We start from the raw sequence: 23,034 nt of genomic DNA, 5'->3' as shown, positions 1-23,034 counted from the left end.
GAAATAGTATAAAGGAAGGGAAAAAATGATACTAAACGATGCAAAAAAAATTATAAACAATGGATTCATCCCATACTGGAATATTCAAAATTTCATATTCGATCTGAGGATAAACTTGCCACAAAAATTTGAATTTGAAATTTGGAATTCAAAAATAAAAAGGGAAAACAGAACAGAAAATGTAAAAGAAAAAGAAAAGGAAATGAGACTGTTGGGCTGGAATCCGCGTGTTTGGCCCACTTCCCATCCTCCATCGCGCGGCCCAGTGGAGAGAAATCCTGTGACTGACATCTGGGCCCCATCATCCAGCCACTGCCAGCCGCTCATCACCCATTCTCGTGCGCGTATGGGCCACATGCCAGTCTAACCTCCACTGCTGTCGGCCATCGTTTTCTTGTGAGTATGGCGCGCGGGCCCCACATCCGCTATTCCTCTTCCATCCGCCATCCTCGGGTGCGCGCGCTGACCACCGAAAGCCGCCGTGATCCTCGCATCAATCCGGACCGGGTCGCCAGACTCGTCTCCGGAGTATAAAATCGAAGGCCGAACCTCCCTGTTCCCATGGAAAGCTCCTCCGCCGTACCCTGCCCCTCTGCTCGACTCCACCGCCATGGCTGCAACAACCCGCCGGATGCGCGCGCTCTAGCTGGGCACGACAATGGCCTTCCAACCACCTCGTATCGCTCGGGCATATATGACCCATGTCGCTGCAACTCCGTGCCCTTGGTTCAAATGGATCGAAGTTGACTCCTTGCGCGTGGAAGGGAGCATGAACGGAGAAATTGGGTGCGGGCGCCGCAGTCGATTCCGCCTGTACACCATCGGAAGGTCTATGGGCCATGTCTGGGAGCTTCCTTGGGCCGCCGCGGGGGTGCTCGTCCATCATCTCGGGCATGTGCGACGGTCGGCGAGCAGCAATCTCTCGTCGAACTTCGACACCGCCGCACTTCCGCCTATCACCGTGGCCAGAAAACCTCCTGCAATAATCCTCGGTATGCAACCCTCATTAGTACTCGTACTATTCTAGTCAACGTATTGTGCGTCCGAAATCGGGGATTTGCACTCGGCTGGGGTGCTCGACGGCGAGGTCGCCGCCGTTGTGCGGTCGGTGTTGCCGCGGTTCACTGGAAGGAAGGTGACGAATCGGTGACCGTCAGATCCGTGGGGAAGGGCAGGGATTAGACGACGCGCGTATTCCTTCGGTAGATCCACCACGACAGCAGGATTGTGATCGAAGGGTTGGGGTCAGATCTCGGGATCGTAGGATGTGGGCCGTTGGATCTAGATCCAATAGCCTCGGCTCGTAACGATTCGATAAGATATAAATCTAATCACCGTCGTCGGTTCTCGATCGGGCGGACCAGGGCCGCCCATACCCCCTTCGCCATGACAGTTTAGCATATGAACCCCTGCAAAATCAAGTAATGAACCCGCCGTCCAACTCGTGGTTTACTGAGTCTAGGGAAACTTGCAGGCTAGCCCCTGGGTTATCTGGTTATTCGGTGCGCAGTCCAGGGATTTTGTAAATCAGAGGAATAGAGTTAAAAATAGATTTTGAATATAAAAACAATTACTAGAATTTGTATAAATCATAGAAAATGCGTATGAACTCCAAATTAACCCATTCCAATTTCTATAATTTTGTAATAATGTGGTTTATCACCTATTGCCACTGCTTTGACATGAAAGTCACATTGAATTTTATATGCTATTTAATCTTGTAAAAACACATAAAATCCTTAGAAATTCATAACTCCTCCGTTTTAACTCCGATTTGATTCGTTCAAGTTGCGTTAGTCTCGTAGCAACGCATAGATCATCATTATGCAGTATATTCTTATGTTTGGTGTGATGTTAATTTTGTCTATGCACTGTTTGTTTGTATTGCTACGACTAGCGGTGAGGTCATGAGGATCTGAAGAATCACCCTGGTAACTGGAATCTCAAGTGCCAGGCAAGTTGTGCCCTTGACCACTTTTTACCCAATAATGTTCTTAATATCACTTATTCATGCATATGTTAATTTTGATGGGACCCAATAGGTCACCCTAGATTGTTTATCTCATTTCCTTGTTTACCCCTGAATCACTTGGGTAGTTTTGCTATTGCTTTACATGGTTTTGGGATAATCATTTATTATATCTATGTTCCAATTCTTGTTGTTATTTTATTTATGTTCATGTCAAGATCATTAATGTTAATTGGAACATAGAGCTTAACTTGAGAACCACGTGCCACCACAAGGGTTTAATGGGACGCCCTTGGCTGACTAATTAGGAAAGCTAGTGGAAGACTACCTTACCCGAAAGGGGCAAGGGCAGTAGGGGAGTGGTCAGTGTAGGGAGGTCCTTGGTTGATTTTGCTGCGATGGCGGTCAGGCAAGAACCCTGCATTGGAGCTTCCTATAAACTGTAGCGGGTTTTCGGAAGCTAGTGGAACTTTGTAAAGGCCTCGTAGTGTTGCCCTTCCGCGCTTCCTAGGTAGAGGTGTACGGGATTCGCGACCCCTTGGCAGATGGGTAGCATGACTTGTGGGTAAAGGGTACAACCTCTGCAGAGTGTAAAACTGGTTTACTAGCCGAGCTCACGGTCATGAGCAGCTCAGGACTCTCTGATGATTAAATTATGGAACTTAAATTCAATTTTGTCATTTGCATATGCATGGGTTTATTATTAATTTTGTTCTATTACTTTATTTAAGGTTTGGTATTCACTTACACTTAGTAATTGCTAATAAAAGTTTGACCAACATTAAAAGCAATGCTCAGCTTTAACCATTCTCTTTGATAAGCCTTACACTCCATGAGCTCTCACCTTTGGTGAGTTCATGTCACATTATTCCCCACTACTTGTTGAGCGATGAACGTATGTGAGCTCACCCTTGCTGTCTCACACCCCCCCCCCACAGGAGAAGAGCAGGTGGTTCAGGAGGAGCCACAAGGCGAGGAGTTTGATCTGATCTAGGTGGCGTTTCTCAGTTGACATTGGCGCCGACGATCCTTAGTTCATTTTATATTTATTCTTTTATTTTGTAATAAGTCTTCCGCTATGTAATAAATACTCTGATGTTTTATGACATTTATCTCTATACACTCTGTTATTATATATGTTGTCTTCTTGGCGCATGTATGAGATGCACCTGGCTTTGTTCCTTAAAGCCGGGTGTGACAGTCCGGTGGCACACCGGACAGTCCGGTGAATTATAGCGGAGCGGCTCTTCTGAAACCCAAAGGTGAAGAGTTTGGACTCATACGGCCCTGGTGCACCGAACACTGTTCGGTGGCACACCGGACAGTCCGGTGCGCCAGTCCAGGGTGCTCTTCGGTTTCTTTTGCTCCTTTCTTTTTGAACCCTAACTTGATCTTTTTATTGGTTTGTTTTGAAACTTTAGCACCTGTAGAACATATAATCTACAGCAAACTAGTTAGTCCAATTATTTGTGTTGGTCCTGCAACCACCAAAATTATTTATAGGAAAAGGTTAAACCCTATTTCCCTTTCAATCTCCCCCTTTTTGGTGATTGATGCCAACACAAACCAAAGCAAATATATAAGTGCAGAATTGAACTAGTTTGCATAAGGTAAGTGCATAGGTTGCTTGGAATTAAACCAATATTATAGTTTCATTAGATATGCATGGTTGCTTTCTTTATTTAACATTTTGGACCACAGTTTGCACCACTTGTTTTGTTTTTGCAAATCTTTTGGAAATTCTTTTTCAAAGTCTTTTGCAATTAGTCAAAGGTATATGAATAAGATTACAAGAAACATTTTCAAGATTTGAAATTCCTCCCTGTTTCAAATGCTTTTCCTTTGACTTAAACAAAACTCCCCCTGAATGAAATTCTCCTCTTAGCTTTCAAGAAGGTTTTAATAAATATCAATTGGAAATATTTTTAGATACCAATTTGAAAATACTAACCAATTGAAAACATACCAATTTGAAATATGTCAATTAAAAAGTTTTTATTATAAGATACCAATTGAAGAGACAAACATTTCGAAAAGTTTTGAGTTTTGAAGGTTGGTGGTGTGGTCCTTTTGCTTTGGCCTAATACTCTCTCCCCCTTTGGCATTAACCGCCAAAAACGGAGCCTTTTGAGAGCCCTTTTTACTTTCTCTCCTATTGGTACAAGTAAATATGAGTGAAAGATTATACCAATTTGAGAGTGATGTGGAGTGATGGCGAAGGGTAAATGATACCGATAGAGTGGAGTGGAAGCCTTGTCTTCGCCGAAGACTTCATTTCCCTTTCAATCTACGACTTAGCATAGAAAAACACTTGAAGGCACATTAGTCGTAGACATTATATGATCAAAGGTATATAGATGAGCTATGTGTGCAATGTTTCAATCAAAATTCCGAGAATCAAGTATATTTAGCTCATTCCTTAGTTTGGTAAAGGTTTTCTCATCTAATGGCTTGGTAAAGATATCGGCTAATTGTTCTTTGGTGCTAACATAAGCTATCTCGATATCCCTCTTTGTTGGTGATCCCACAAAAGGTGATATCGAATGTCTATGTACTTAGTGCGACTATGTTCAACGGGATTATCCGCCATGCGGATTGCACTCTCATTGTCACATAGGAGTGGGACTTTGCTCAATTTGTAGCCATAGTCCCTGAGGGTTTGCCTCATCCAAAGTAATTGCGCACAGCAATGGCCTGCGGCAATGTACTCGGCTTCGGCGGTGGAAAGAGCTACTGTGTTTTGTTTCTTTGAAGCCCAAGACACCAGGGATCGCCCCAGAAACTGACAAGTCCCTGATGTGCTCTTCCTATCAATGTTACACCCTGCCCAATCAGCATCTGAATATCCTATTAAGTCAAAAGTGGATACCTTGGGGTACCAAAGTCCAAACTTAGGTGTATAAACTAAATATCTCATGATTCTCTTCACAGCCCTAAGGTGAACTTCCTTAGGATCGGCTTGGAACCTTGCACACATGCATATGGAAAGCATAATATCCGGTCGAGATGCACATAAATAGAGTAAAGATCCTATCATCGACCAATATACCTTTTGATCTACGGACTTACCTCCCGTGTCGAGGTCAAGATGCCCATTTGTTCCCATGGGTGTCTTGATGGGCTTGGCATCCTTCATTCCAAACTTGGTAAGTATGTCTTGAATGTACTTTGTTTGGCTGATGAAGGTGCCTTCTTGGAGTTGCTTGACTTGAAATCCTAGGAAATACTTCAACTCCCCCATCATAGACATCTCGAATTTCTGAATCATGATCTTACTAAACTCTTCACATGTAGATTTGTTTGTAGACCCAAATATGGTATCATCAACAAAAATTTGGCATACAAATAAATCTTTTGCAATAGTTTTAATAAAGAGAGTAGGATCGGCTTTACCGACTTTGAAGTCATTAGTGATAAGAAAATCTCTTATGCATTCATATCATGCTCTTAGGGCTTTCTTGAGCCCATAAAGCGCCTTTGAGAGTTTATAAACATGGTTAGGGTACTCACTATCTTCAAAGCTGGGAGGTTGCTCAACATAGACCTCTTCCTTGATTGGTCCATTGAGGAATTCACTTTTCACGTCCATTTGATAAAGCTTAAAGCCATGGTAAGTAGCATAGGCAAGTAATATACGAATTGACTCAAGCCTAGCTACGGGTGCATAGGTTTCACCGAAATCCAAACCTTCGACTTGTGAATATCCCTTGGCCACAAGTCGGGCTTTGTTCCTTGTCACCACACCATGCTCATCTTGCTTGTTGCGGAATACCCACTTGGTACCTACAACATTTTGATTAGGACATGGAACTAAATGACATACCTCATTCCTCATGAAGTTGTTGAGCTTCTCTTGCATTGCCAGCACCCAATCCGAATCTCTTAGTGCATCCTCCACCCTGTATGGCTCAATAGAGGACATAAAAGAGAAATGTTCACAAAAATGAGCGACTCGAGATCGAGTGGTTACCCCTTATTAATGTCACCGAGAATTGAGTTCACGGGGTGATCTCTTTGAATCGCTTGATGGACTCTTGGGTGTGGCGGTCTTTGACCCTGAATTTCCTGCTCATCTTCCTTGTCATTATTAGCTTCGTCTCCCCCTTGATCATTGTCCTCCTCTTGAGGTGGCTCATCCCCTTGATCTTCATTTTCCCCATCTTGAGCTTGATCTTCAGCTTGAGTTGGTGGAGATTCTTGCATGGAAGATGACGGTTGATCTTGTGTTGTATAGGCTCTTCAGATTCTTTAGGACACACATCCCCAATGGACATGTTCCTTAGCGCGACGCATGGAGCCTCTTCATCATCTAGCTCATCAAGATCAACTTGCTCCACTTGGGAACCATTAGTCTCATCAAACACAATGTCACAAGAAACCTCAACTAATCCAGTGGATTTGTTGAAGACTCTATATGCCCTTGTGTTTGAGTCATAACCAAGTAAAAAGCCTTCTACAACCTTAGGAGCAAATTTAGATTTTCTACCTCTTTTAACAAGAATAAAGCATTTGCTACCAAAGACTCTAAAATATGAAACATTGGGCTTTTTACCGGTGAAGAGTTCGTATGATGTCTTCTTGAGGATTCGATGAAGATATAATCGGTTGATGGAGTAGCAAGCAGTGTTGATTGCTTCCGCACAAAACCGGTCTGGTGTCTTGTACTCATCAAGCATGGTCCTTGCCATGTCCAATAGAGTTCTATTCTTCCTCTCCACTACACCATTTTGTTGAGGGGTGTAGGGAGAAGAGAACTCATGCTTGATGCCCTCCTCCTCAAGAAAGCCTTCTATTTGAGAGTTCTTGAACTCCGTCCCGTTGTCGCTTCTTATCTTCTTGATCCTTAATCCGAACTCATTTTGAGCTCGTCTCAAGAATCCCTTTAAGGTCTCTTGGGTCTGAGATTTTTCCTATAAAAAGAATACCCAAGTGAAGCGAGAATAATCATCCATAATTACAAGACAATACTTACTCCCGCTGATGCTTATGTAAGCGATCGGGGTGAATAAATCCATGTGGAGTAGCTCAAGCGGCCTGTCGGTCGTCATGATGTTCTTGTGTGGATGGTGGGACCCAACTTGCTTTCCTGCTTGACATGCGCTACAAAACCTGTCTTTCTCAAAATGAACATTGGTTAGTCCCAAAATGTGTTCTCCCTTTAGAAGTTTGTGGAGGTTCTTCATCCCGACATGGGCTAGTCGGCGATGCCAGAGCCAACCCATATTAGTCTTAGCAATTAAACAAGTGTTGAGTTCAGCTGTGTTTTCATTAAAATCGACTAAATACAGCTGACCCTCTAACACTCCCTTAAATGCTATTGAATCATCACTTCTTCTAAAGACAGTAACACCTAAATCCGTAAAAAGACAGTTGTAGCCCATTTTACATAATTGAGAAACTGAAAGCAAATTGTAATCTAAATAATCTACAAGAAAAACATTGGAAATAGAATGGTCAGGTGATATAGCAATTTTACCAAGTCCTTTGACCAAACCTTGATTTCCATCCTCAAATGTGATAGCTCTTTGGGGATCTTCGTTTTTCTCGTAGGAGGAGAACATTCTTTTCTCCCCTGTCATGTGGTTTGTGCACCCGCTATCAATTATCCAACTTGAGCCCCCGGATGCATAAACCTACAAAACAAATTTAGGCCTTGTTCTTAGGTACCCAAACAGTCTTGGGTACTTTGATGTTAGAATTGAGCACCTTGGGTACCCAAACACAAGTCTTGGAGCCCTTGTGTTTGCCCCCAACATATTTGGCAACTACTTTGCCTGAGTTGTTAGTTAGCACATAAGATGCACCAAAAGTATTAAATGAAACATTAGGTTCATTTGATGTAGTAGGAGTTTTCTTTTTAGGCATTTTAACATGTGTAGGATGCCTAGAGCTAGATGTCTCATTCTTATACATGTAAGCATGGTGAGAAACAGAATGAGACTTCTTAGCATGAATTCTTCTAATCTTATGCTCAGGATAACCAGCAGGATATAAAATATAACCTTCGTTATCCTGAGCCATGGGAGCCTTGCCCTTAACAAAGCTAGACAATTTCTTAGGGGCATTAAGCTTGACATTGCTTCCCTGTTGGAAGCCAATGCCATCCTTAATGCCAGGGCGTCTCCCACTATAGAGCATGCTTCTAGCAAATTTAAATTTTTCATTCTCTATCTCATGCTCATTAATTTTAGCAGTAAGTTGAGCTATGTGATCATCTTGTTGTTTAATTAAAGCAAGGTGATCATGGATAGCATCAACATTTACATCTCTACATCTAGTATAAATAGAGACATGACCAACAGTAGATGTAGAGGGTTTGCAAGCATTTAATTCATCAATCTTAGCATGTAAAATAGCATTCTCATTTCTAAGATTGGAAATAGAAGCATTGCAAACATTCAAATCTTTAACCTTAGAAATTAACTTATCATTCTCAGTTTTAAGGCTAGAAATTGATTCATTCAATTTATCAATCTTAGCAATTAAACTAGCATTTTCATTTCTAAGACAGACAATTGAATCATCACAAACATTTAACTTTTCAACCTTAGTAATTAAACTAGCATTCTCAGTTCTAAGGTTGGAAATAGTGTCATTGCAAATGCTAAGCTCTTTAGTATAGTTTTCATTATTCTCTATTTCCTAAGCATAAGCATTCTTCACCTTAACATGCTTTTTATTTTCCTTAATAAGGAATTCCTCTTGACTGTCCAAGAGTTCATCCTTGTCATGAATGGCACCTATCAATTCATTTAATTTTTCCTTTCGTTGCATGTTAAGGTTGGCAAAAAGACTAAGCAAGTCATCTTCATCTTCACTAGAACTACCCTCATCACTAGATGTAGTATACTTGGGGTGGTCCTAGTTTTTACCTTCTTTTTCTTGCCATCCTTTGACATGAGGCATTTGTGGCCGACATTGGGGAAGAGGAATCCCTTGTTGACGACGATGTTGGCGGCATCCTCGTCGGAGGAGGAGTCGGTGGAGCTCATGTTGGAGTCCTATTCCCGACACATGTGGGCATCGCCGCCCTTCTTCTTGTAGTATCTCTTCTTCTCCTTCTTCTTCCCTCTCTTGTCGTCGCCCCTGTCACTGTCACTAGATATAGGGCATTTTGCAATAAAATGACCGGGCTTACCACACTTGTAGCACACCCTTTTGGAACGGGGCTTGTAGTCTCTCCCCTTCCTTTGCTTGAGGATTTGGCGAAAGCTCTTTATGATGAGTGTCATTTCCTCGTTGTCGAGCTTGGAGGCATTGATGGGGAGCCTACTTGATGTAGACTCTTCTTTCTTCTCCTCCGTCGCTTTGAATGCGACGGGTTGCACCTCGGGTGTGGAGGTGCCGCCTTGCTCCAAGTTGACAATTTGTTTGGAGACTTTGATCATCAATTCAAAGCTCACAAACTTCCTTATAACTTCCTCGGGAGACATTAGCTTATATCTAGGATCACCACGTATTAATTGAATTTGAGTAGGATTACGAAATACAAGTGATCTTAGAATAACCTTGACCATTTCATGGTCATCCCATTTGGTGCTCCCGAGGTTGCGCACTTGATTCACCAAGGTCTTGAGTACATGGCCTGTGGCTCCTCTCCTTGGTTGAGGACGAATCGACCGAGCTCCCCCTCGATCGTTTCCCGCTTGGTGATCTTGGTCACTTCATCTCCCTCGTGCGCGGTCTTGAGCATGTCCCAAATCTCCTTGGCGCTCTTCAACCCTTGCACTTTATTATACTCCTCTCGACATAGAGAGGCGAGGAGTATAGTAGTGGCTTGGGAGTTGAAGTACCAGATTTGGGCGACCTCGTCCGAGTCATATCCTTCATCCCCTACGGATGGTACCTGTGCTCCAAATTCAACAATATCCCATATGCTTGCGTGGAGTGAGGTTAGGTGATGCCTCATTTTATCACTCCACATACAATAATCTTCACCATCAAAAACCGGTGGTTTGCCTAATGGGACGGAAAGTAAAGGAGTGGTTTTAGAAATGCGAGGATAGTGTAGGGGGATCTTACTAAACTTCTTGCGCTCATGGCGCTTAGAAGTGACGGACGCGGCGTCAGAGCCGGATGTGGAGGGCGATGAAGAATCAATCTCGTAGTAGACCACTTTCTTCATTTTCTTCTTGTCGCCACTCTGGTGTGACTTGACGCGGGGAGGTGATTCCTTTCTTCCTTTGGCACCGGACTCCCTTCATGGAGCCTTCTCGTGGCTTGTGGCTGTTTCCATCTCCCTCTTGGTGGATCCTCCCGACATCACTTCGAGTGATTAGACTCTAATGAAGCACCGGCTCCGATACCAATTGAAAGTCACCTAGAGTTGGGTGGATAGGCGGAAACTGAAATTTACAAACTTTAAGCACACTTCAAGCCGGGGTTAGCGTTAGAATAAAATATAAGTCCGGGAGAGAGGGGAAAACAAATCAATCAAGAAATAAAGCGGATGACACGGTGATTTGTTTTACCGAGGTTCGGTTCCAAAGAACCTAGTCCCCGTTGAGGTGGTCATAAAGACCGGGTCTCTTTCAACCCTTTCCCTCTCTCAAACGGTCACCTAGACCGAGTGAGCTTTCTCCTTAATCAAACGGGTCACTTAGACCCCACAAGGACTACCACACACTTGGTGTCTCTTGCTTTGATTACAAGTCACTTAGAGAACAAGAATGAGGAAGAAGAAAGCCAACCAAGCAACAAGAGCAACAAGAAAACACAAGAAATGATCTTCTCACAAGTCCTAAAGACTGGAATTGTATTGGGGACTTTGATCGGATCGAAGGCTTTGATTTGTGTCTTGGAGTGTTGTGTTTTGCTCTTGTATTGAATGGAGAGTAGTGAATGCTTGGATCGTTGGAGTGGAGGTGGTTGGGGGTATTTATAGCCCCCAACCACCAGTTCAACCGTTGGGGCAGGCTGCTGTCGATGGGGTCTGGTGCGCCAGCCACGTCACTCAATCGTAAGGGTTTTGACGATTTCGACCGTTGGAGCTTTGACTTTTGGTGGCACCGGACAGTCCGGTGCTGCACCAGACAGGTACTGTTCACTGTCTGGTGCGCCTTCTGCGCCTGCTCTGACTTCTGCGCGAACTGTCCGCGCACTGTAGCTTCTGCAGACGACCGTTGCGCTGCCTAGTCGTTGCTCCGTTGGTGCACCGGACAGGCCGGTGGCACACCAGATAGTCCGGTGAATTATAGCGGAGCGGCTCTTCTGAAACCCGAAGGTGAAGAGTTTGGACTAGTATGGCCCTGGTGCACCGGACAGTCTGATGCGCCAGTCCAGGGTGCTCTTTGGTTTCTTTTGCTCCTTTCTTTTTGAACCCTAAATTGATCTTTTTATTGGTTTGTTTTGAACCTTTAGCACCTGTAGAACATATAATCTAGAGCAAACTAGTTAGTCCAATTATTTGTGTTAGGCATTCAACCACCAAAATTATTTATAGGAAAAGGTTAAACCCTATTTCCCGTGGGCAAGGGGGCATTGAATGCAGCTGAGACAGGCGAGATGTGGCATTCACAACGGACATGGCATGTCCATGTCCCTGGAGCTTCCCTTAGGAACCATTAGCGCCCTAAATCTGCAAACCAAGCAGTTTCAATTAGCCAGATCGACCCCTAGGAGCACACATTTCAAATTTTCGAGAAACAAACAGACCACTATTTGTTGGCCTCTGTACACAAAAGTAAATCCACAACGAAGTGGACTTGATTGGTATTACTGGTAAAATCCAGCAGGAGAACACCAACAACTCATCAAAGCAAAGCTAGGGCTTCCTTACCGAGAAAAGGGAAGGAATCAATCCCAAGTCCGGTCGAATCTCCGCTCCTCGCTGTCGAGAAGAGGCTAATAAACAGCTACAATTCCTCCAATGCAGCGCCATCGCTTCAGTGGGCAGAGGTTAGAGGTGCGCTTTCGTCCGACGATGGGTCGTTGTCCTTGTTGTCTTCGTCGCCGACAGCGGACACGGATGAGTGGGAGGAGCGGGGAGATCTAACACTGGGTTGTGGGAACTGGGAATGCGAGATGGGACTGGAGCTACAGAGGGGAAGAGGATAGAAAAGGGAGAAGTTGGGTGCGAATAGGGTCTTTGATAGGGTCTTTACTTTATTTATGTGCTAGTAGACCGGATATTATGCTTAGCGTATGCATGTGTGCTAGATTTCAATCTGATCCAAGGGAGTGTCACTTAGTGTCTGTGAAGCGAATTCTTAGATATTTAGTCGCTACGCCTTGCTTCGGGATCTGGTATCCAAAGGGGTCTACCTTTGACTTGATTGGATATTCAGACTCCGACTATGCTGGATGTAAGGTCGAGAGGAAGAGTACATCGGGGACGTGCCAATTCTTAGGGAGGTCCCTGGTGTCATGGAGTTCTAAGAAACAAACTTTCGTTGCCCTATCCACCGCTGAGGCCGAGTATGTTGTCGCAGGACAGTGTTGCGCGCAACTACTTTGGATGAGGCAAACCCTCAGGGACTTTGGCTACAATCTGAGCAAAGTCCCACTCCTATGTGATAATGAGAGTGCTATCCGCATGGCGGATAATCCTATTGAACACAGCCGCACAAAGCACATAGACATCCGGCATCACTTTTTGAGAGACCACCAGCAAAAGGGGGATATCGAAGTGTTTCATGTTAGCACCGAGAACCAGCTAGCCGATATCTTTACCAAGCCTTTAGATGAGCAGACCTTTTGCAAGTTGCGTAGTGAGCTAAATGTCTTAGATTCGCGGAACTTGGATTGATTTATAGCATACATATGTTTATGCCTTTGATCGTGTTCCTTATGCATTTTGTTGTTTATTTATGGTGCTCAAGTTGTACAAGCACTCCTCGGACCTCACAACTCCATTTGCAAGTGATGCACATATTTAGGGGGAGATGTGCTACAACTTGACCCTTTGAGACTAACTGTGTGCTTGAGTTTGCTAAATTTAGTCTCAAAGGAGGCTTGAAAGGGAAAAGGTGGACTTGGACCATGCAAGACTTCCACTGCACTCCGATGAAAGAGTAACTTATTCCAAGTTCATCTTTGTACTCTTATTGCCTTTTTACTCTTAGTTGAAGATTTTGGTGAGGCAATGGGGTTAAAGGGCCAAAATTGATCCCGTTTTGGTGCTTGATGCCAAAGGGGGAGAAAATAAGGCCAAAGCAATAAATGGATCAGCTACCACTTGTGTGAATTTTGAAAATAGTAGAGTTAGAGTTTTTGTTTATCAAAATACTTCTATTTGTCTCTTATTGTCAAAAGTTGGTCTCTTGTGGGGAGAAGGCTTGATTATGGGAAAAAGGGGGAGTTTTTGAACTCTTTGATCAATTTCTCGTAAAATATCTCTCTTTATGTTTCAACAAGTGTGGTTGACTTAGAGATAGGAAATTGAGTTTGATTTGCAAAAACAAACCAAGTGGTGGCAAAGAATGATCCATATATGCCAAATTTGAATCAAAACAATTTTGAGTTCTTATTTGAATTGATTTTGCACTTGTTCTACTTGCTTTATGTTGTGTTGGCATAAATCACCAAAAAGGGGGAGATTGAAAGGGAAATGTGCCCTTGGGCCATTTCTAAGTATTTTGGTGATTTAGTGTCCAACACAAGTGCCTAAGTGTTAAATGGTGGACAAAGTACAAATCAAGTATAAAGGTATGTTTCTCAGACTTAGTACATTGTTTTAGAGACTAATGTATTGTGTCTAAGTGCTGGAAACAGGAAAAATCAAGTTGAAATTAAAGATGGCTTTGTTCAGCCAAAGTCAGCTCTGTCTGGGTGCACCGGACAGTGTCCGGTGCGCCAGGCTGGCTCAGGCGAACTTGCTACTCTCGGGAAGTGATTAACAGCGTACGACTAAAATTCACCGGTCTGTTCGGTGTGCACCGGACTGTCCGGTGAGCCAACGGTCGGTCGGGCCAACGGTCGGCCGCGCAATCCGCGCGAGACACGTGGCCGAGCCAACGGTCGGAAGGGGGCACCGGACTGTCCGGTGTGCACCGGACAGTGTCCGGTGCGCTAACGGCTCCAAAGCGCCAACGGTCGGCTTCGCCAAATAAGGAAGGAGATCCGCACCGGACAGTGTCCGGTGCGCCAGGCGACAGAAGGCAAGAATTGCCTTCCTGGAATGCACTCAACGGCTCTTAGCTGCCTTGGGGCTATAAAAGGGACCCCTAGGCGCATGGAGGAGAACACCAAGCATTATCTAAGCAATCCTAAGCACCAAGACTTTGATTCCGCGCATTTGATTCTTTGCGATAGCAATTAGAGCTCCATTTGAGTTGTGAACTCGCCGAGTTGTGTTGTGAGCTCTTGTTGCGATTTGTGTGCGTGTTGGTACTCAGATTTCGTGTCTTGTGTGCGTTGCTCATCCCTCCCTTACTCCGTGGTTCTTTGTGAACATCAAAGTGTAAGGGCGAGAGGCTCCAAGTTGTGGAGATTCCTCGCAAGCGGGATATAGTAAAGTGAAAGCAAAACACCATGGTATTCAAGTGGGTCTTTGGACCGCTTGAAAGGGGTTGATTGCAACCCTCGTCCGTTGGGACGCCACAACGTAGAGTAGGCAAGTGTTGGACTTGGCCGAACCACGGGATAAAACCACTGTGCCATCTCTGTGTTGATCTCTTTGTGGTTATCGTGTTGTGCAAGTTCTCCTCTCTAGCCACTTGGCTTAATTGTGCTAACTCCTAATCAAGTTTTGTGGATTAAGTTTCAAGTTTTACAGGACCACCTATTCACCCCCCTCTAGGTGCTCTCAACCTGGACCTGTACATAGCTTTGGCTAGGAAGTGTTAGTAGCACACCCATAGGACCCATCGTCTGGTATCTGCCATCCTTTGATTCATGCAACAGGACCTACAGGATTTAGTCTGGGAAGCCAAGCCGTATGCCCGGATCCCTTGGATCACAGTTCCAAATACTAGGACGCTCGTCACAGAGTGGTGGAGTGTGCAGGCTTAGTGTACGGAACCATGCTAAGCGGCTACACAGCTCCGGACCATCCCAGGAGACGTGTGTCCATTCTCTAGAACCGGACCCTAGGTTGCCGGACCCACAGGACTATAGTTCCAAATACCAGGGTGTCCATCCCAGAGCGGTGGAGCGTGCAGGCTTAGGGTACGAAACCAAGCTAACCGGCTACACAGCTCCGGACCACCCTAGGGAGCGAGCGCCCATTCTCTAGAACTGGCCCCCAGGCTGTCGGACCCCCCTGCCTTTGTAGAGGGGTCCTAAACTGCAAACCTGGCTACTCAATTCGGATGTCATCATACCAGCAAGGGTGGGAAACTGTATGGGTGGGTTAGATAAAAAGTAACGGTTGTGAACTGAAGCAGAATAAAACCATCACAAAAGCTCCTCTGGGGGTAATTTCTTTCCTTATAACTTGATATACGTGGGTGCAGGCCAACAGGCCGGGCTTACGAGGGCGGACCTCACCAGATTGACGTACACATATGCACAACCTAGTTATGAAAAAAGAAAACTCAACCCCCTAGTTTCGCTTCTATGGGAAGAACTTACGGAGGTGCTCTATGTTCCAGGGATTGGGAAGAGGCACTCCTTCAGTTGTGGCAAGGCGGACACACCTGGGTCGGCATACTTCCGTCACCTTGAAGGGTCCTTCCCAACTGGGGGAGAGTTTGTGGGGCCCTTCTCGGTTCAGTACTCGCCTTAGGACTAGGTCCCCGACCCTGAGCTCCCTACTATGCACGAACCGTTGGTGGTAGCGCCTGAGTGTTTGGTTGTACCGTGCATTTCGGATCGTCGCTCGCCATTTGCGCTCATCGATGAAGTCAACATCCTCACGCCGTAGCTGTTCCTGCATAGACTCATCAAACGACTGGACCCGTGGGGAGCCCATAATGATTTCCGGGGGAAGACAGGCTTCAGCCCCATAGACTAGGAAGAACGGGGTCTCCCCGGTAGTTCGGCTGGGTGTGGTCCGGTTCCCCCATAGCACGCACGGGAGCTCATTGACCCAATTTGCACCATGCTTTTTCAAGCAGTCATAGGTGCGTGTCTTGAGTCCCCTGAGGATTTCTGCGTTTGCCCCCTCTGCCTGGTCGTTGCTCTTGGGATGATCCACAGACGCAAAGCAGAGTTGGGTGCCAATGCCCTCGCAATACTCCTGGAAGAGCCGACTTCTGAACTGGGTCCTGTTGTCCGTAATGATACGGCTTGGGACCCCAAATCTGCAGACGATTGACTTGAGGAAGGCAACAGCAGCACCCTGGGTGATGCTAACCACAGGGGTGGCCTCAGGCCACTTCGTGAACTTGTCGATGGCGACGAAGAGGAAACGGTACCCACCGACGGCCCTGGGGAATGGTCCCAGGATATCCGCCCCCCATACAGCGAATGGCCAGGAGGGTGGAATCATCTGCAGAGCCTGAGCCGGTGTGTGTATCTGCTATGCATGGAACTGGCATGCTTTGCAGGACTTTACTAGCTCAACTGCATCCTGGAGGGCGGTTGGCCATAAGAAGCCATGCCGGAAGGCCTTACCGACCAGTGTGCGGGATGAGGAATGACTTCCGCACTCTCCTCCATGGATCTCCGCGAGTAGCTCACGGCCCTCCTCATGGGTGATGCACCGCATGAGAATGTCATTGGCGCCATGGCGGTAAAGATCCCCCTCTACCACCGTGTAGCATTTAGCCAAACTATGCGCTCTGCGGACACATGATCTTCAGGAAGGATATTTTCCTTCAGGTAGTCCCGGATCTCGGAGATCCATGCATCAGGACCACTATAAGCTATTGGCTGTGGCGCTAAGAGGTTGGCAGGACCCCCTATAGCACACACACAGTCTTCGGTGGGTTCTGTAGATGGGACGCCACTGGGACCGCTAGTTGCGATGTGCTAGTCTCGCCCCCTTCGCCCAGATTGGCAGGCTGGGCGGTGAGTCTCAGCAGCCGTCTTTCGAAGACGCCCTTAGGCGCGGGTGCCCAAGTTGATGCCCTCTTGGAGAGTTCATCTGATGCCAAGTTGTCAGCCCGAGGAACATGTTGCAGTTCCAGGGCCGTGAAGTCCTTTTCCAGCTTCCTTACGTGGAGGAGGTAAGCTGCGAGCCTGGGCTCGTTGCAGCTACATTCCCCGTGGACTTGCTTGATGATCAGCTGGGAGTCCCCCTTCACGAGGAGCTGGCGGATCCCCAGGGATAGGGCGGCCGACAAGCCGAAGATCAATACTTCGTACTCTGCCATATTGTTGGTGGCCTTGAACTCAAGGTGCACCATGTACTTCACTTGATCTCCTCTTGGGTTGATGAGGACCACTCCGACTCCGCCACCCTGTTGACGGGCGGATCCGTCGAAGAAGAGTGTCCAGTGGGGCTCGGTGAAGACCGGACCCCTGGGCTCTGCATGTGTGGGGTCTGAATCGGGATCCAGACCCCCAAGGGCGCTCGAGGGAGGTGTCCACTCCACGATGAAGTCAGCCAGGACCTGGCTCTTGATGGTGTGGCGAGGCTGGAAGTCCAGCTGGAACTCAACGAGCTCCGCGACCCACTTGGCGATGTTGCCTGTGGCGTTAGAGTTGTGGAGGATGGCCCTTAATGGAAAGGAGGTCACCACCACGACCCTGTGTGCCTCAAAATAGTGGCACAACTTCCTAGACGCAATAAGCACAGCATAGAGAAGTTTATGCGTCTCAAGGTACCTGGCCTTTGCTTCATGTAGGACCTCACTGACGTAGTAGACCGGCCTCTGAATGGTCCGGACCCTTGTAGCTGGTCCCAAGCCCTCAAGTTCCTGGCCTTCTTGTGCCGTCCTTTCGATGACCAGCACCATGCTCACCGCTTCTGCAGCCGTCGTGATGTATAAATACAATGGCTCCCCAGGTTCTGGAGCTACCAGTGTTGGTAGGGACACCAGGTGCTGCTTCAACTCTTAAAGGCTTGTTCCGCCTCTTCGGTCCAAGAGAATCGGCCGGACTTCCACAACAGCTTGAAGAAGGGCAGCGTCCTCTTAGCCAGCCTTGAAATGAAGCGGCTAAGGGCGGCTAATGACCCCGTAAGCTTCTGGACGTCCTTGATACGGGCCGGAGGCCTCATCGCCTCAATCGCTTTGATCTTCTTCGGGTTTGCTTCATTGCCCCGGTGCGAAACCAGGAACCCCAGCAACTTTCCTGCAGAGACACCAAAGACACACTTGTCCGGGTTCAGCTTTGTGTGTGTTGCCCGCAGCTTGTCAAAGACTAGGGTTAAGTCTTCCACTAGGGTTGTAACACCCACTTTGTAAATTGCTAGAAATAATACCAATAGAGAAACAATTTCTCTTTATGTGAGTTTGATCTTTACGCATCATCCCATGTGAACACCATATTCAAAAGCAAATAATTAATAAAAAGAATATATGCCATTAAAATTTTGCATCATGCTGGGATTTTCTTTTGTGTGCACATGGTGACAAAATAAAATAATAAATGTGACAAGAAAAATATTAAAGTCCAAAGTGGAATTTAAAATCCAAAAGGAATTGTAGAATTTGGAAAAGAGAAGAAAATAAGAATTTTGTGGATAAAAAAAAGATGAGTAAATAAAAATATATTGTTCCTCCACTAGAAGCTTGAATTTGTGCACTTGACACAATGTTGAAATTCGTATTCAGAATTCAAATTTGAATTCAAAATAGTTAAGAATAAAAGAAAACAAGAAAAGAAAATGAAAAAGAAAAGAAAAAAAGGTAATGTGCTTGCCTGGGCCGGTTTTCACCTTTTCGGCCCAGCTTCCGATCTCCCTCTGCGCGGCCCAGGCGTGAACATCGTGTGCACCGTAGCCACTGACGAGATGGTCCCACCGATCAGCCACCTGCTCTTTCTGTTCCGTCTTCTCCGCGCGCCGCCCGCTCCTCCGTGCATCTCGAGCGCGCGGCTCCGCCATTGACCGAGCTCGATCGGGGTATAAAACCCAACCACGTCTCGCCTCCTCCTCAACCCACCGCGCCGCATTCCTCTCCCCTTCTCGCGGTACCTAGACCACCCTGGGCGGCACGAGGAGGGCGCCGCCATCGACGTCCGAGACGACCACTGCCGCAACCGAGCTCCCACCGGCGACCCTTGGCGGTAACTCCCTCCTCTCGCTTGCGGAATCGTCTCTGGACTATAGGAGTTTTACTGCGCCATGATTCGAGCCATATGACCATAGTAATCGCTCGTTGTAGCGTATATCCCCGCCGTGGTTGAACTGCGCCGTGGGTCGGGGGTCTGCGCGGTGTTGCGGCTGAAATTGATGGGCAGAATAGGTTCGGGTGGTCGCGAATCTCGCGAGGGTCAAGCGAATTTGAGTTTGGCGCTCGGATTAGCCGGATTCGAGGGCTCCGGCGAAGTCCGCCGCCGCGCCCCTATGCGACGCCGCCGTCGGAACAGCCTGGGTTGGGAGACGATCGCCCGACCGTTGGATCTCCTTTTGATGGCCGGATTTGGTGACTGTGTAGCATTTCGGGTAGGAGTAATGAGAACCGTCCGATCGGGATCGGATGATGGTCATCACCCTGGGATTCATTAAACCGGGACCGTCAGATCTAGATCCGAGGGGCCACGCTGTGTACCGGTTCGCTCGAGTCATGATCTAATCTGGGCCGTAGGTATAGGATCGGGCGGCTCAGATTGGAAGTTACCCCTTCGGCTTGCGCAGATTGCAAATGAACCCCTGCACTTTACATAAAACAACCCGCCGTCCTATGCACTGTACGCTGAGTCTTGGAACTCTTCTGTATTAGCCCCTGACTTTCTCTGAAAATGTGGCCCCGTCCATAGCTCCGTAAATTCAGTTATTTAATTTTAGAAATTTCTTTTTAACACAAAAATAAGTGCTAGGACTTAAATAATTCATAGAAAATGTATATGAAGTCCAAATTACTTCATTCCAGTTCCAAAAATTTTGTAAGATTATTCTCTATTACTTAGAGCCTCTGTTTTGTCATGAAAACAATAAGAAATTAATATCTCATTTAATCCTATTTTAAACACATAAAACCTTTAAAAATTCATAACTTAAAATATATAACTCCAAAAATTATGATTTCTGTTCCTAGAATTTTATTTTAATATTTAGATTAGTGTATTTTGTTTACATGCTTGGTGTGATGTTAATTTTTCCCTGCATATTGTGCTTGTTTGTATTGTGGCGAGTAGAAGAGCCCGTGACCGAGGATCCTGGTGAGCAGCAGGTTGAAGTAGCTGAGCAGGAGCTCATTGAAGGCAAGTTGTGCCCTTGACCACTTTGTACCCAATAATGTTCTTTAATACCATTTATTCATGCATAGGTTAATTTTGATGGGACCCGATAGGTCACCCTAGATTGTTTATCTCATTACCTTGTTTACCCCTGAATCATTTGGGTAGTTTGCTATTGCTTTACATGGTTTTGGGATAATCATTTATTACATCTATGTTCCAATTCTTTTTGTTATTCTATTTATGTTCATGTTAAGATCATTAATGTTAATTGGAACATAGAGCTTAACTTGAGAAACACGTGCCACCACAAGGGTTTAATGGGACGCCCTTGGCTGACTAATTAGGAAAGCTAGTGGAGGTCTTCCTTACCCGAAAGGGGCAAGGGCAGTAGGGGAGTGGTCAGTGTAGGGAGGTCCTTGGGTTGATTTTGCTGCGATGGCGGTCAGGCAAGAACCCTGCACTGGAGCTTCCTATAAACTGTAGCGGGATTTCTGAAGCTAGTGGAACTTTGTAAAGGCCTCGTAGTGGATCCCTAGCCATTCACCGGTAGTGTCTAAGGGCCTAGCTAACCCTGGCGACATGGGAAACATGACTTGTGGGTAAAGGGTACAACCTCTGCAGAGTGTAAAACTGGTATACTAGCCGAGCTCACGGTCATGAGCAGCTCAGGACTCTCTGATGATTAATTTATGGAACCTAAATTAAATTTTGTCATTTGCATATGCATGGGTTTATTATTAATTTGTTCTATTACTTTATTTAAGGTTTGGTATTTACTTACACTTAGTAATTGCTAATAAAATTTTGACCAACTACTTAAAAGCAATGCTCAGCTTTAACCTCTACCATTGATCAGCCTTACACTACATGAACTCCCACCTTTGTGAGTTCATGCCACATTATTCCCCACAACTTGTTGAGCTGTGATCGTATGTGAGCTCACCCTTGCTATCTCACACCCCCCACAGGAGAAGAACAGGTGGCTCAGGAGGAGCCTCAAAGCGAGGAGTTCGATCTGATCTAGGTGGCGTTTCTCAGTTGACATTGGCGCCGACGATCCTTAGTTCATTTTATATTTACCTTTTATTTTGTAATAAGTCTTCCGCTATGTAATAAATACTCTGATGTTTTATGACATTTATCTCTATACACTCTGTTATTATATATGTTGTCTTCTTGGCGCATGTATGAGATGCACCTGGCTTTGTTCCTTAAAGCCGGGTGTGACAGAAGTGGTATCAGAGGAAATGTTGACTGTAGGACGAAACCTAGATAGAAATGGACAAAACCCTTCACTACTTACCTTACTCTGATTCATTCTATACTTATCTCATCTTGATCTTGTCTCACCTTTTGCTTTCCTACTCTGATTACTCTTACCTTCTCTACTCTGAGACGAGATGGATTTCACACCTTGGAATCCTACATCTATGATATTTTAAGAGATAGGGAACCTAAGACAAAATTAAAACTGTTTTCTCTATTTAAAATGTTGGTTGATTGTTCTGATGATAAATGTCTGATTTGCTTCTTTGATTGATTGAAACATTATAGTTGGGCATCTTAGCATGTGCCACCATACGGTAATAAATTAGCTATGGTAGGTAAAACATTAATCTGCTTAGCTAATAAATCCCCCAAAGTAACACAATTCGTAATTACTCGCCTTGTCTACAGTTCTTCCTTTCTTACCCCATGTTTCTAACCCAGATGGGCTACCCCTATAGTGTTAGAAGAGAGCACTATAGACGTGATCCTTGGTATGTCATGGTTAAGAAAGGCAGATGCAGTTTATACACTGTGCTAAAGGAACCTAAGAAGCAATTAACGGAATTACAAGAGGCTGGGTACAATCGTTCGAATTCTTCACCTTGTGGAGCGCCGGTTCTATTTGTACAGAAGAAAGATTGATTGCAAGGGATGTGCGTGGATTAAAGGTCCCTTAATGGTGTCACTATGAAGAACAAGTATCCATTACCCCGCATTGAAGATTTATTTGATTAGATGAGAGGTGCAAGGGTATTCTCGAAGATTGATCTCCGATCGGGTTATCACCAAATGAAGATTAGGCCATCGGATATTCCCAAGACAACTTTCTCAACCCGATATGGGTTATATGAGTTCACAGTTATGTCGTTTGGATTGACCAATGCCCCAGCTTATTTTATGAACTTGATGAATAAGGTGTTCATGATCGAGACAGATTTGTCGTGGTTTTCATCGACGATATTTTTATTTTATTCCAAGAGTGATAGTGATCATGAGGAACATCTGAAATTGGTGCTACAGAAGCTACGAGATAACCAGCTATATGCCAAGTTCAGCAAGTGCGAATTTTGGATTGGCGAGGTGCCATTTCTTAGTCATATTATTTCTAATGGAGGAATATCAGTGGATCCTGCTAAGGTTAAGGAGATAATGGAGTGGATAGTACCCACTACAGTTACGGAGATTCGGAGTTTCTTGGGACTAGCAGGATATTATCGGAGATTTATTGAAGGATTTTCTAAGATTGCTAAACCTATGACTTCACTTTTGGAGAAAGGAAAAGAATTTAAGTGGGATGAGAAGTGTCAGGACAGCTTTGATCAATTGAAGAAGAGATTGATGTCACCACCAGTGTTGGTTATGCCAGACCTACAGAAAGGATTTGATATCTATTGTGATGCATGTGTCCAAGGCTTAGGATGTGTGCTCATGCAGGAAGGACATGTGATTGCATATGCTTCTCGTCAGTTACGGAAACATGAATTGAATTACCCCACTCATGACTTGGAATTGGCAGTCGTTGTGCATGCACTCAAGATTTGGAGACACTACATTATGGGAACCAAGTGTCAAGTATACACGGATCATAAGAGTTTGAAGTATATATTCACTCAGAAGGATCTCAA

General features: G+C 45.4%; 1 protein-coding gene across 1 annotated transcript; it reads left to right on the top strand.

Annotated features, from left to right (window-relative positions):
* Nucleotides 1-438: 438 nt before the first annotated feature.
* Nucleotides 439-1,940, top strand: LOC103650793 (uncharacterized). The gene is made up of 2 exons (XM_008676359.3): nt 439-992; nt 1,898-1,940. The coding sequence occupies exons 1-2, from the start codon at nt 659-661 to the stop codon at nt 1,909-1,911; spliced, it is 348 nt and encodes a 115-aa protein (XP_008674581.1). The 5' UTR covers nt 439-658; the 3' UTR covers nt 1,912-1,940.
* The last annotated feature ends 21,094 nt before the right edge of the window (nt 1,941-23,034 follow it).

This window comes from Zea mays, chromosome 3 (assembly GCF_902167145.1).
Source record: "Zea mays cultivar B73 chromosome 3, Zm-B73-REFERENCE-NAM-5.0, whole genome shotgun sequence".
Classification (NCBI taxonomy): Eukaryota; Viridiplantae; Streptophyta; class Magnoliopsida; order Poales; family Poaceae; genus Zea; species Zea mays.
This window is presented reverse-complemented; position numbering and strand designations above follow the sequence as displayed.